The 15,073-nt window shown below is 30.5% G+C and overlaps 1 protein-coding gene across 3 annotated transcripts in view; it reads right to left on the bottom strand.

The window, feature by feature from the left end:
* shtd (anaphase promoting complex subunit 1) overlaps window positions 1–15,073 on the bottom strand; it is a 221,328-nt gene that overhangs the window by 29,508 nt on the left and 176,747 nt on the right. For 2 of the 3 annotated variants that reach the window (XM_085813065.1, XM_085813067.1), the window contains exons 41-44: window positions 12,133–12,210; window positions 6,782–6,849; window positions 6,475–6,550; window positions 2,423–2,485 (exon numbers count right to left, since the gene is read on the bottom strand). In XM_085813065.1, coding sequence (XP_085669191.1) covers window positions 2,423–2,485; window positions 6,475–6,550; window positions 6,782–6,849; window positions 12,133–12,210 — 285 coding nt within the window. The remainder of the gene's footprint in view (window positions 1–2,422; window positions 2,486–6,474; window positions 6,551–6,781; window positions 6,850–12,132; window positions 12,211–15,073) is intronic. The other variant, XM_085813066.1, reaches the window with a different exon arrangement.

Below are 15,073 nucleotides of genomic sequence, written 5' to 3'. Positions count from 1 at the left end.
AAGGTGCTAAAATGGAGCCAAAAGTCTGCAGGACAAGCCTTGACAGGTCTGGAGCCTGAGGACTGTAAAGGATATCCTGTGGTTGTGAGCCAAGTTGGTAAAGAGCAGCAATGATAGCCTGGCAGTTGAAGATATACTCTGCTGTTAATTGGGCTTGTGGGCAATTTATGCATATGAGGTAAGATCTTAAGTTATCATCCCTTGGAAATATCTTCATAGCTTCAAAATGGGTGTATGAAGTGTTGCCACTGCAGACGTTAGACCTCTGGGGCAGTCAAAATCTGGAATTAGAGGCTTTCTAAAATGTCTAGCAAAAAGTTTGTATTTTGTAACTGCATCTGCATCTTCAAATGTAACAATGAGGAGCTGGTCCAAGTCTCAAGCTTCTTTTGCCAGGGCAGCGGCACACTTATTTCTCTCGATGCCCATGTGTGCAGAGATCCACTGAAGAGTGTAGGATTTTTGTATTTGATCGAGAAGAAGATGTATTGAGTTAGTCTTGTTTCTCCATGAAAGATGGCTTCGAGTGCTGATTTTGAGTCTGAGAATACCACCAATCCATCCGCTGAAGCATCAAAATTGCTCAAGGCATACAAAGTAAGGGCTTCCTTGACTGCAATCAATTCACTGATGAAGTTTGATCCTATTTGGCTATGAGAATTTTTAGTTCAGTTTTTCCATCAGAAGGGTGGACAAGAAAGATACCAGCACCGCCTCTTTGAAAAGTATTATCAGAGGAACCGTCTGTAAAAACAAACATTTTATTTTCCTGGGAGAATAAGTTGATTGCATCAACTCCCTTTTGGCATAACATCACAGTGGGTTCTTTCTTTGAATATGGTTCTAACAAGTTGAGATGAATCTTAGTATTGACAGGTGTTTTTTTAGAAAAAGAAGGTTCCTAGAGAATATCTGGAGAGCAATGATCAAGGCAAAAAACTTTTCTGATATCTCTGTCATAATGCAGAGTTGATGATCTGTGAAGTCTTATTGATCCTTCCCAAGAGGAAAAGGCCCTGTTAGAGATATGATTTTTATTTAAGCTTCTTAGCTTATTTGTGAATTTCACAGTTGCAAATCTACATCTGCTTTCCAAGGACATTTTCTGCCTTAGCTCTAGTGTTATTTCTGGAAGACACAGTTCCTATAATATTTTTAAATGCTTTATATTGTACTGAGTCACATTTTGCTTTAACTGTTTCAGATGCAGGAGCTCAGACTGGGGAAACACATTCCAATACTGGCCTGATTACAGTACAGTAGGTCCTTTTCAAAGTTGATGATCTTAAGCCCCAGTTTGTCCGCATAATTTGCAAAAAATATTTCATTTCTTGATAGCCTTATTTGCTGTGATCTCAGTGTGCCTTGTAAAAGTTCCGAAATTCAGAGTCCAGAATCGCTCCCAGATATTTGGGATGGTCAACCTATTCAATATTTTGAAGTTTCAAATTTGGATTAAAAGTTCCACGATGTTTTATGTCTGTTTAGAAGATACAGTAATTCGCTTTGCTGTGATTTATTGTTAGTCAGAGATTCTCAGCCCAGTCTGTAATACCTTTCAAGGTAAGATGTAAAGATTTCTCAGAGATTTTTAAATCTGGTTTGAACTCCAAATGGTAATATCATCTGCATAGCATGCAATCCTGGTGTCAGGATGGACATGAGAGTCAATTGTATTAATGTACAGAAGAAAGAGCAGTGTGCTCAGGATCAAGCTTTGTGGCACACCTGCCCAAGTTCTGTAGGTCCTACAGAGTTCTTCCATTAACCCTGACAGAAAAATGTCTACTTCTCGAAAAGTCATTTATCCAGATGAGTGCATTACTTCAGTGACAACCCCATGGATAATTTGAATTAGCCTTTGTCACCAAACACAATGAAAGGCCGCAGACAGGTCCAGAGAGACAGCAACTGTTTTCTTATGTGGTTTTTTTTCTGTAGGTTATCAATTATTGATTGGCATATATTAGCTGGTCAGCTGCACTGTGATGAACTTGACAGGCTATTTGATACAAGTGAATTTTCTTCTGTTCGAGTAACCAGTTCATAACCCTGAAGTGAATCATACGCTCCATAAGTTTACAGAGTGTACTGGTAAGAGATATTGGTCTGTAGTTGCTGCAGTAAGAGGCATTATTGTTTGGCTTAAGGTTTGGGGCACTGATAGAGGTCTTCCAGATAATAGGCAATTTGCCAGAAGTCCAAAAAAGGTTGATGATCTTGAATAGCTGACTTTTGGCATTTTTGCCAAAGTGCTGGATCATGTTCCCCAAAATTAGGTCTTTACCAGGAGCTTTTTAGGGTTAATCTTTGAAATTGCAGAAGCATGTTCCTCCTTTGTAAAGGTATTCTGGGGTATATATTTATAAATAGCATTTTATTAAACTAAAATATCATCATTAATTAAATACTCAAAACATACCTTTATATTCCATGCATGGACATTACTCCATATGTATGACTGTGCTAATAAACTTCGAAAGCCCTAAGAAATCATGACATTTAAAATTATAAAGATAATGAAAGGATCTTTAAAACCTAATTGTAAAAATAAATAAAAGAAAAGAAAAATATATTACATATTTTGCTTTGTAATTCATTTATAGTATTTCATAAAACATTCATATTTAGTATTTTCATAAAACAATCATAAAATATGATTCTAAATAACATGTACAAGGGTAAAAAAAATCACTAAAAATTCTGTGCATTAAATCAAAAATCACATGATTTACACTTTAATGCTACTCTTTCTAAATGAAAACAAAACATGATTCCATTTATCACATATAAGAATCGGCAGCCAAAAATATGCAACACAGTTTAACAAAGCAGCATTTGACTGTTGGCTCACCAGTTTTGCCCAAATTTTGCATACTTATAAGAGAACCTTAAAGTAAATGTACATGTGAAAAGAGAACTCACACATCTAAAAAATTAGCAAGAAAAATCGAAAAAAAATTTTAAAACATTTATTTTCCTATAATTTAAATTTCCTTTTCAGTACTACGCATTGCCTGCCTGGTAGCGCTGAAAACATCTATTAATTCAGAATCATCTGATCAAATCTTGCTGTCAACAATGTTTTTAATCATTTTAATGGTACTTTGTTCTGACAGAAAATTTGTTAATAAGAAATATTTTTCAAAGAAATAACACATGAAAAAAATGTGACAGTAAACTTTTCATTTTTCCCCTAATTTATTTCACCATTTAATAAATTTATTTACAGTTGATATACCATAAAAATAATTAAGACACAATAACACGCCGAATAAATACTAATTCAGAAGTCAAACAACAAAAATCAGCGTTATATTTACAAAATTTTCACAGTATTAGTTTTGATGGTTCTGTAAAACCATCGAAACTAGTACTGTGAAAATTTTGTAAATATAACGCTGATTTTTGTTGTTTGACTTCTGAATTAGTACCATACAAATGTTCAAACATAGAGCCACGCCATCATGTACATCGAATAAATTGATGGTTTATCACAATTTATATTTTTTATGAATACTCATTTTAAAAAATATCAAAAGAAAAATGCATTTCAATTTACTTTCACAAACATTTCTCTCATATTTCTTTTAAGAGAACTCATATTTTCTTTCAATATTTTTAATATGACTAAGTATGAGTGCAAAACATTTGAGTGCATTTGCGAAACCGCAAATGGATTCCGCAACTGAGGATGGTGGTTCGGTAAAATCATCAAAACTAGTACTGTGAAAATTTTGTAAATATAACGCTGATTTTTGTTGTTTGACTTCTGAATTAGTGCCATACAAATGTTCAAACATAGAGCCACGCCATCATGTACATCGAATAAATGAATGGTTTATCACAATTTATATTTTTTATGAATACTCATTTTAAAAAATATCAAAAGAAAAATGCATTTCAATTTACTTTCACAAACATTTCTCTCATATTTCTTTTAAGAGAACTCATATTTTCTTTCAATATTTTTAATATGACTAAGTATGAGTGTTTATGATGAATTAGTTGCAAATTAATTTATTGGTAAGTGTAGCAAACTAACAAAATGTTATTAAAACAAAACTTCTGCAGTTTTTGCAGTTAGCGTCTTTTACTTTTCTCGATTACTCCCTCAAAAACATTTTTTCATGAATAAATTTTCTTTTAAAATATAAAGTTATGAAGTGAGAAAAGATGCTGATGGATGTGAGTTATTAAATCAACTTGACACCACAAGGAGAGCGATACTTGGAATAGAAAAGAAATATAAATAGTATGAACAATAAAATTAAATTTACACTAAAATGTTTTCATTTATTTTTTTGATTTGAGCATGTTTTCTTTTCACACACATTTATTTTTTATAATTTAGGATGAAACTGGTGAGAGAATAATTACATGCTTCTCTTTAACTTATCACACACATATTTACATTCTGTTCCCTTTTGTTAGTTAAACAACTGAACACACATTTAGTTATAAGATGCAAATCCATATAACACAAATAGATTTTTTAAAGTCACTTTTGTATGTTAATAGCAGTGAGAATACACACTCTATAGTAAAAGGCATTGGATACTTTTACATTTTACTGAATTTCTACAGAAATGTTCGAAGAATTTTTCTGTTACTATAGCCATATAAATAAATGCTTGAACTTAATACTTTATAATCAGTATTCAGTCATTTAGAGAAACCAATAACAAAATTATTAAGAAAAACAATACGTTTGATACATATTATATTATAATGTTATTCCACATGTAATCATAAAACTCATAAAGTGATCCATATTTTTACAAAAAATTTTATGTTATGTGCAATGTTGGCATGCACTTTTATAAAATTAACACATATATTAATAAAGATATACAGGTTCTTTTAAAAATTTTAATTTTCTACACATTTTTTGTTTACAACATACAGAATTTTAAGCAGTGACAAATTGTGGAAAATCCCTTATCATCTAGCTAGTTCCAGAAATCAAGTATATCACTGACATCTCTTTGAGTTTGCCCAACATTAATTTAGCATTTTTATGTAAGTTGTATTATAACACTTGGCTACCATATAATGAAAGTAAAACTTGATATATTTTGAACATGCACCATTACAAATTACTTTTTTAATGCTTATCAAATATTCACTGCTTTCATTTCAAATTTCAGTTTAATATTTTTCTTAAATGGCAGCTTGTTTTCCTTAGGTTTCATTAAATTAAGTCGAAAACACTCACATTATAAGAGGATAAAAAAATTAAATTTTTTAAAAGAAACATTTGTATCTTCATTAATTTATGTTTATATTCATTACCTGTATAAGTTAACCTTAATATTTATTATTTTAATGAAAATGCATAACAGCATTGTGCATGTTTTTCCACACAAATGCTTGTGTACACATGGATTTACATACTTTATATTTAACCATAAAAGTGTAAATGTCAGTCACACAGACTTTTGTTTTTTGTCATAAAAATTCTTTTTATTATTATTTATGAACATAATAGCACTTCGAGTCAAAAAGATTGCAAACAAATATTTTCTGCAAATTCAAAAAGTCCCCAATCTAAGTACCTATATTTTTAAAATACAGCTGCCAGTGTAAAGTAATAAAAATATAACACTATCAAAGAAGGATGCTCTCTAGTAGTGATTGTGAATTGTCCTTTAAAAACTCCTTGAATCTAAACTGCTACAAAATTTCAGTTCACCTTCTCCAAACAACTAATTCATAATTTTGGCTTTTTCCTTCTCATTTTCCTCATCAAATCTTTGCTGATGAAAAATAAGCTTTTACATTATCAATAATTACCATAAGTAACTTTTTGCAGTTTGCATTTTTAGAAAGGAATAAATTTTTTTAACTTGCTATTGAAAATGTTTAATCAGTTATGGCAAAGCACACAACTGCTATCTGCTTGAGAGAAAGATACCCTTGAGAAGGATTTTCTAACTGGCTTCTATTCATAATGTTAGGGAAAACCATTAATATGGCCATGCAGCCACCCAGTATTTAAATCATATTTACTAACTACTGATGCTCTTATTCACTTGGCACAGGAGGGTTTTGCTGTTGAAAAGATGCTCATACATATCTTCCTGCAACATTCAAATGTATGCCTAAATAAATGTTTATTTTGCATAATTTTAAAAAAGTTAAATACTATTTTACCTTTTAAAGCATTTACAAATGTGATTTTATCCAATACAGTGCATTTGTTTATGAAAGGAGAAAGCATTTAAGTCTCAAACAGATGACAAAGTCACATACTCATTTTACATTCATCACACACTTTAAATTGTTAGCATTTTCATAAAATCCCAAAAGAAAAGATATTTTAGAAAAGTTTAAAAATTTAAAACAGCAATTATGCACCATTAAAGGTTTTTTAAAAGATAAAAATAGTGATATCTTACAGATTTTTAATCCAAATAAAAAGTTTAAAAAGAAAAGATACAAATGCACATCTAATGAATATTAACATCATACCTGAGGATCTTCACTGTACGGTAAACAACCAGCATTCTGCATTACATGAAGAGTACCACCTTTTTCAAGTAAGTTGCTATTAAAAAATAAGTAAATAAAATAAAATAAATAAAAAATAAATTATAAATAATTTTTGAAAAATCAGTATTTATTCTAAATAAAACTAAATAAGAAGAAGGGAATAATACTTTATATAACGTCAGCCAGTTTCTTCCGTTAAAGATTTTTCTTGTGGGCAGAACAAATTAAATTTTAGGTATCCAAAATATTTTTTGGGATTAACCTTATAATTCAGAAAAATAATTACCGTAATATGTCCCAGTTTTCATCACAATCAAATACAATCGGCCAATATCTTGAATCTTCAATAATTACCTATAACAGAAAGAAAAATACTACAGTGAGGACAATTTTTCCTATACATATACAAGTATTAATTCTACAATATATGGGATGAGACATTCACATCCAAAGAATCACTCTCTTAATGCTTACTTCTTTTGCCCTTCTTAACCAATAACTAATTTTATTTACTTAAAAATATCTTTTTTTAAAATCCAATTATAATTTTACCAAGTTTGAGTACATATCATATGATATAAATGTGTGTAAAGGAAATTGAAATAAACAGCAATGTAATAATTTTCAATCATTATAATCTTGAAACCAAATCCTTCTCAAAACTTTTGAATCTCAAATCTTTTTAGGTTTCTCAAATCTTTTGAATATCTTGAAGCTTTAAATAAGAAGATTAAAAAAAGCAATTACTTAAAAGTCTTTAAATAAAACAAAATGTGAAATTTGTATAAGAAATAAACTTATAAGCAGAAGTTTTAAAAATACACTTATTAAGAAAAAACAAATTCAATTTTATGTGTATAGTACATAATTAAAACTCTTGACTTAGGAAGTTCATTTCTTCAACAGAATTCAACAAAAATACTTGAGTACGAGTTCAGATATCAATTAACAAATCAAAATGCAACAGATGTGGCTAAGTAATTTAGAAGCTGGGCAATTGGAATCATGTGCAAAGCAAAATTATATACCAATGCATGAATTCCTAGAAAATCCAGGACAAATGAAATCATCTGTGTGCAGAGTTATGGAAGATGATTCAAAAGTAGTTTTAAGAATTTTCAAGATCAAAATTACTTGAACATTTTGGCAGATGATAGGATATGAAGAGCCACAGCCACTGAAATTACAGCAATCACATTCCTTTTTTAATGCTTTTCTAATGGACTTCGAAAAAATTAAATTTTTCAGTTTGAATTAAAATACTTGACAACTTTTTTACATTATGATAATTTTTACTAGAATTAAATTAAATACTGTCCTACTTTACTCTCAGAACCATATGGCAATTAATGAATGTTTCTACCTGACTTCCATAAAATTAGTCTTTTTAAAGTTTGAGTTGCAATGCTCAAAGGTCTTTTATGCTATGACAATTATTTTTGCAGTTTTACTGACAATTAAGCTTAAAATAAATACTGTTCTATTTCCTTTTGATTCTCATGACATATATTCACTCAAGCCAAACAGTAGCGAATTAAAAGCTTCTACACGAACACAACCATACACACACGTGCACTCACACACACATACTAAGAAAAAAAAAAAAAAAACTTTCAAAATCAGTTTTAAAATTTCAAAGTTAACTGCAATTGATGCTTAATGGAATTAAACATCAATTGCAGGGCTGTCTTGAGAGAATTTGTAGATGGAGAAATCACCACAGTATTTCCCATTTGTTATTTAAGATTAGTAAGTGACTTTATAATAATTGGTTGATCAATCAGTTAGGTGTCTGGTTTGAGATAACCACACACCTGACTCAGGACTGGTGTCAAATCTGGTGTCTAGCATCACAAGATAGGTCAGGTCTCGTCAATGAGTCAGGTGTCTGGTTTGCTTGTCCCGATTGGTCTGTTCTGTGATAATTATAATATCCAAGACAAGCTGCCTAATTGTTAACATTATTATTGAGAAGTTAATCATTTTCTTGAGTTATACATTCTAATTTTACTTGCAACCCACAAAGAGCAGACAAATAAAGTTTTACTGAATTGTAAATCTACTTTTGTGTGAGAATTGACTGTAATAAAAGCAATAACTAGCTGACAGCAAATAAATAACTCTGTATGAAGTATTATTAGATAAGCATACTTTGAAAAAAATAGGAGAATTATATAGGATTAAAAATATCCGAATAAAGAAAAAAAAGCACAAAAATTTGACTTTTAAAATATTGAAGCTTTTTTAAGATTTGAAAGATTTATTCATTCAAATATCTCATCCCTAACAACTACAGAGCCATCACATTATTTGTAAAAATAAGAAGATTTTCCAACAGCTGACTGCAATTCATGCTAGGTACACCTTTTCAGTACATTTAGTAAAAAAAAATGAGAACATATCATTGCACATTATACAAGGAAAGTAATTTAATATAGTATAAAAATATAAAAATGAACTAGGAAAATCAGTTGAGATTAAAATGAAACATTCTTTTATTGCATGTATTATAAGAGTATAGCCATGCCTTGTTTCACCCGGATAATATTGCAAGGTATTTTCTCCCTCTTTGCCGCATGCCTTCATAATATAACTGGAAAGCCCAATGGGCTAGCATTAGAGTTCAAATCCTGACAAAGGCATTACTCATTTTTTCCTGTTACCTGCTTTAAAAATATATGTATGTGTAATGATTTTAAAATGCATAGATGAAAACAATGGAACTTTTAACAGCTTAGATACTGCGTAAATGACCGAGAATAGCGTAGTGTGGCAGAGTGAAAAGCATGATGATGAAGTTTAGCACAATATATCTTGAAAAATCATAATCTTTACTTTTTTATGCATATCAAATCATCCCTTTTCAGACGAGATGTTTCCTAATTATATTTGAATACAGTAAGTTGCATTTTGAAGTACGACATCATTTTAAGCAAGTAAGCGGCAGCAGCCTACATAAAAAGCATCTTACCAGCAGGAGAGCTTATGCGGAAAAGGGGAACAGTTACAGTACTTTCAGAGGAAGACGGTTGGGTGTGGGAAAGTTTAAGTTAAGAGTTTTAGTTTACAATTAATTTAACTGGACAAGATGCATCTGCATTAAAACGTTATGTAAAATAGAAAAATCTGGAACCTGTGAGAAGAGATAAATTTAGGGACAAACTACCAAATTTAGAATGTTAATTTTAAGGTCGCCAATTATTTTTTTGAAACAGCTATCATATTTTGTTATATCTTACATACCCCCTTCAAAAGAAAGGTTGGGTGAGCAGGGTGGAAGAACAAGCATTAGAGCAGCAAAATTTGAAAAATACAATTTTGAAAATACAAAACATATTAACAAACCTATTTAACTTTTAAACAAAAAATTATTGTCATAAAAGTTTGACTGATACTTCGAAATTTCACTGGAAGTCATAAAATTTTCAATTCAATAATTAATTTTAGCACTGTATTCTTTTAAAAGAATTGCATATTTTAGAGTCCTGAAATAAGAATGTAGAATAAATTTTGTAAATTTCTTGATAGTTCCTCACGGCAAAAGTTCAAATTTTTTCACGAAGTAAATGTTCAAATAAAAGTCTTTCCAATTTTTGTTGATGAAAATATTTCTATTATAATACAAATTAAGATGCCAACTTTCATGTTATTTAATTATGTTTTTTAGGGAAGGCATTTTTAAAATATAAAAGTTTTGCAACACATCCTTCATAAACACAACAAATTTCAAACTTTTCACTATTATTAAGACATTTTTAAATTTACTTATTCTTTACAAAACTTGAAGACTTCACAGCATTCTCTAAATACCAGCATATCCATCATATTGGTTTATCAGTTGAGCAAACTGGTGTTTATTCTTTACCAGTAGCCAAAAGATTTGCCAAATTAGCAGTTACTGTAGAAAAGGCCTCCGTTCCTTCGATAAAGGCAAATGGCCTTTTTCAAACTGCTGTCATTCAATTATGAAAATTAAACACACTCTATTTTATGAAAAAATAAAAATACTTATATTAAAAAAACACATTTTTTCATAAGGTGAGAGTTTTCAACGTTTATCTTGAAAACATTAAAGAAATTCCTAGAATTTAAAATTTTCAAACAATAATTTCATTCTTAAAATATAGTAAAAACTAAAAAATATAAATTCAAAGAAATTTAAACAGTAGTACAAAAATATTATTTGTATTAGGAACCTTCACTAAGTAAAATCTTCAAATTCCTTACCGAATTTTTACCAAATTCAATAATTTCTTTTTCCCAATTCAGAAATACAGAACTACATTTTAAATAAATTCATATTTTTGAATTATTAACTATGATTTTAAAATGATTTAAGCAAAACATTGCCATCAATAAAATGAGTTATAAATGCAAAATTTTTTTTGAAATATTAATTCACTCAATTTGGAACTTAATACTACTTCACTATCACATTAATAATTTTTGATAATATTCCATTCTTTTAACAAGAGCACTGAAAAAACGCAAAATGTGCACAAAACACTATTTCACTCATGAGGTTGCTGATCTTCAACGTACTTTGGATGCTTTTCTTTTTACACGATGATTGGAAACGCATTACAAATATTCGAAGCAAGCGAGAACCAGTAACCATGTTTCACTATGTTGGCGGTACTGACCTTGATTCGAAACAGTTTCGATTTTGAACTTACAGATACTCGATGATTTCAAAGCACTTTTAGAATATGCTGTTAAATCACACACTGGAAACAAATTTGATGATTCACTGGAAGTTTGAGGGAGGAGAGTTCAAAGACTATTGGGGAAACTTGCAGCAGATTAATCCTGTCTTGACATTTTATAAATATGTAATGATTCCAAATGTATAGATGAAAACAGTGGAACTTTTAACAGCTTAGATACTGCGACCAAGAATACCATAGTGTGGCAGAGTGGAAAGCATGAAGATGCAATGTAGTACAACGTATCTTGAAAAATCACAATCTTTATTTCTTTAGGCATATCAAATCATCCTTTTTCAGACAAGATGTTTCCTAATTATATTTGAATACAGTAAGTTGCATTTTGAAGTACGACGTCATTTTAAGCAAGTAAGCAGCAGCACCATACATAAAAAGCATCTTGCCAGCAGGAGAGCTTACGCAGAAGAGGGGGAGAGTTATAGTACTTTCAGAGGAAGAAGGTTGGGAGTGGGAAAGATTCAGTTCAGAGTTTTGGTTTACAATTAATTTGATTGGACAAGAGGCATCAGCATTAAAACATTACATACGATAGAAAAATCTGGAACCTGTGGGAAGAGATGAATTTAGGGGCACATCACCAAATTTAGAATGTTAAATTTCGTCGCCAATTATTTTTTTGAAACAGCTATCATATTTTGTAATATCATATATACACATAATGACTCTAAAAGTGGCAGAAAGTAATTCAGCACCACAAGGATTTGACGAATGGGTCCCCTCCTCCTCAGATTAATTACAATTTTAATTAATCTTCATAAGTTAATGTATGTAAATACCTTATGTAAAAGGAATGTAAGTACCTTATGTAAAATTACTACTTGATGCAAAAACTAAAATTCTGTCATGCGATCATAAAGATTTCGTTTCACTTACATTATTCATTCACAATACATGAAAACCACAAACTAACCTGCTTTAGAAATTTCAATTCTGGAAGTAAACAAGGTGCTCTGACAGTGTATTCAGCATTTTGATAAAAAGGAGTATCCTGCAAACAGTAATACATTTTAATTTATTAATTATTATCAGGAAATAACAATTTGCATTATAAAAGCTACAAGGATTAAATATAAATTCCAATTAATAATTTACTTGCAATAAATAATGAAATATATTATGACATTCATGAGAAGAATATATAGTTAATACTCTGTTTTAGCGCAATAACTATTATTTGAACAGTAATGAAAGTCCTTGGAGTTTGAAAATAATAAGCATATTTTTACACATATATGTAAAATTAAATTCAGGTGGAAGAAAATAATAAGTATTTCTCATATTTCTGAAAATTTTCGCAGATAATTATTTTTTAAAATTTGATGTAACAGTATACTAGAAATAGTATTCTTCTAGCACATTCCTAAAATTCTTATTAATTAAATTTTATACATCTATCATATAACTATAGCTATCTTTATCAGCTTTCTTTCAATTTAGTAATGCTTGGGTATAGAATACAAATATTGTTCCGGTTTGAATACACTCTTCTCTGCCTTTGAATGGCAATGCAAAAATCAGTGAAAGTGCATTCATTCAGAGAACATTAAGTGGCAACAGTGTGAACTTTAGAACTTCCCTTTCCATTTCCATTTCTTTGATGTAGCTTGAATGCTGCTGATGAGATGTTAAACAAATTACAGATTAGATTAATTTGTCATGGTGTTCTAATAAATTCCCTTTTAAATAAGATTGAATGTTGATATTATATAGGAATACCACTGAACTACATGTGTAGAAATTTAGATGAGGCATTTACATTCATTGTAGAACTGCCATTGTTAGAAATGCCACGCCATTACTGTCCATTTGCAAATCTGGTTGCATCGGTGCATAATTATGCTTTTGATTTTTTGATATGACACTTACTTTGTGTACTGGATTTAAGTTAATTTACTTCAAATAAGCTGAAACTGGCTACGCTTGGATTTACTTGGAAAAGTATTTGCATTTCTTGTTCTCATTCACTGGAATTAGGTAACTCACTTTTATTTGAATTCTTTGATCTAGTTATTGATATCGAGTAAATTAGTATTTTTTAAAAAGCTAAAAAATAACAAGGCCCCAGGCCCTGACTTAATTACTTTAGAACTCATTAAAAGTGCTGCAGGTGAAAACATTGAGGAAATAAACCACCTTATAGAATCAGTTTGGAACCAAGAAGCTTTATGCGAAGATTGGAAACTGAGCATCATCTGTCCTATACATAAAAAAGGAGACATTTTGGAATGTACCAACTATAGGGGAATCAGTCTCCTTCGTGTTTTCTACAAACTATTCTCCAATATACTTTTTAGTAGACTAGTAATTTATACAGAAAATATTGTAGGTGATTACCAATGTGGTTTCCGCAAAGGAAGATCTACAGCAGAACAAATCTTTAACATTAGGCAAATTTTGGAAAAAACTAATGAATATGGCATTGCAGTGCACCACATTTTTGTTGATTTTTAGACTGCCTATGACTCAATAAACAGAAAATATTTAATTGAAGCTATGAGAGAATTTGCAAAACCTGAAAAACTTATAAATTTGGTCACCATTACTCTTACTGAGACAAAACTTAGGGTTAAAATCCAGACTAATCTTTCTGAGCCTATTGTTGCTTCAAATGGGCTCAGATAGGGCGATGCACTGGCCTGCTTCCTTTTTAACCTTGCCCTCCAAAAAATCATAAAAGACTCCAACATTAATACTTGTGGAACTGTCTTTAACAAATCTGTTCAGGTTTTTGCATTTGCTGACGATACTGACATAGTCGCAAGCACTCCCGAGTCACTTAGGCTTTTACATCTCTAGAGGCTGCAGCCAGCAAAATGCATCTAGCAAACAACCAAAATTAAACTAAATACATGCCATGTGGTAATAACAGCAGTCTCTATTTTGAAATTGGGAATTAGAAATTTGAAACTGTTAACAAATTTAAATATTTACGATAAGATGTTAATACTCTCGATGATTTAATGCCCAAGATCCGTATTAGAATCACAGATGCTAACCGATGCTTTTTTAGTCTAAAAAATACTTGAAGTCTAACTTCGCTAGCAGAAAAACAAATATTTTAATTTATAAAAGCTTAATCATACCCATTCTTACATACTCTGCTGAGACCTGGACAATGACAGAAAAAGCTAAAAGTATCATTTCTGTCTTTGAAAGAAAAATTTTGAGAAGTATTTTTGGTGGCATAAAATGTAACATATCTGGAGAAGAAGAGCTAACTCTATAAATCCTTTAAAGAAATAGATATAGTAAAATATATAAGGATTCAGAGAATTAAATGGGCAGGACACCTGTGCAGAATGGATGAAAATCAAGTATGTAAAAAGATCTCGGCCAGACCATTCGGCACCCAAAAAAAGAGGGAGACCTAAACTTAGGTGGCTCGACTGTTTGGAAACAGACTTAAGAATTTTAAAAATAACCAATTGGATGACCATGGCCAGGGACAGAAGAGCTTGAAATTCGATTCTGAGGAAGGCAAGGGCTCATCCTGGGCTGTCTGTTTATTGAAAAAGAAGTATCTTTTAAAATTAAAAGAAGTAGAACACATTCCCTAACAACTAAACCATTTAAAGAAATTAAAAATGTTATACGAGATCCTCTACCAGTTTTCAGATGTTTATAACAACATCTTGAACAATTAATAGTTAAACGAGATTTACTCAATCACTTAAATAGTGATACTGAAAAACTATTACGAGGAGCCTAATTCGAAATCCAAGCTTTACACATTTATTAAAATAAGATAATGTTATGGAAATGCAGGGTTTCTAAACGCTGGAAGAGCTTTCAGGAAATTTAGATTCTATTATGAGTTTGATTACTAATATGTTTAATGAATCAACCACCAT

This window comes from Stegodyphus dumicola, chromosome 3 (assembly GCF_044657685.1).
Source record: "Stegodyphus dumicola isolate Sdum_Otavi_A_Nest chromosome 3, ASM4465768v1".
In the NCBI taxonomy this organism is placed as follows: domain Eukaryota; kingdom Metazoa; phylum Arthropoda; class Arachnida; order Araneae; family Eresidae; genus Stegodyphus; species Stegodyphus dumicola.
The sequence above is the reverse complement of the archived record's forward strand: the minus strand, read 5'-3'. Positions and strand labels throughout refer to the sequence as shown.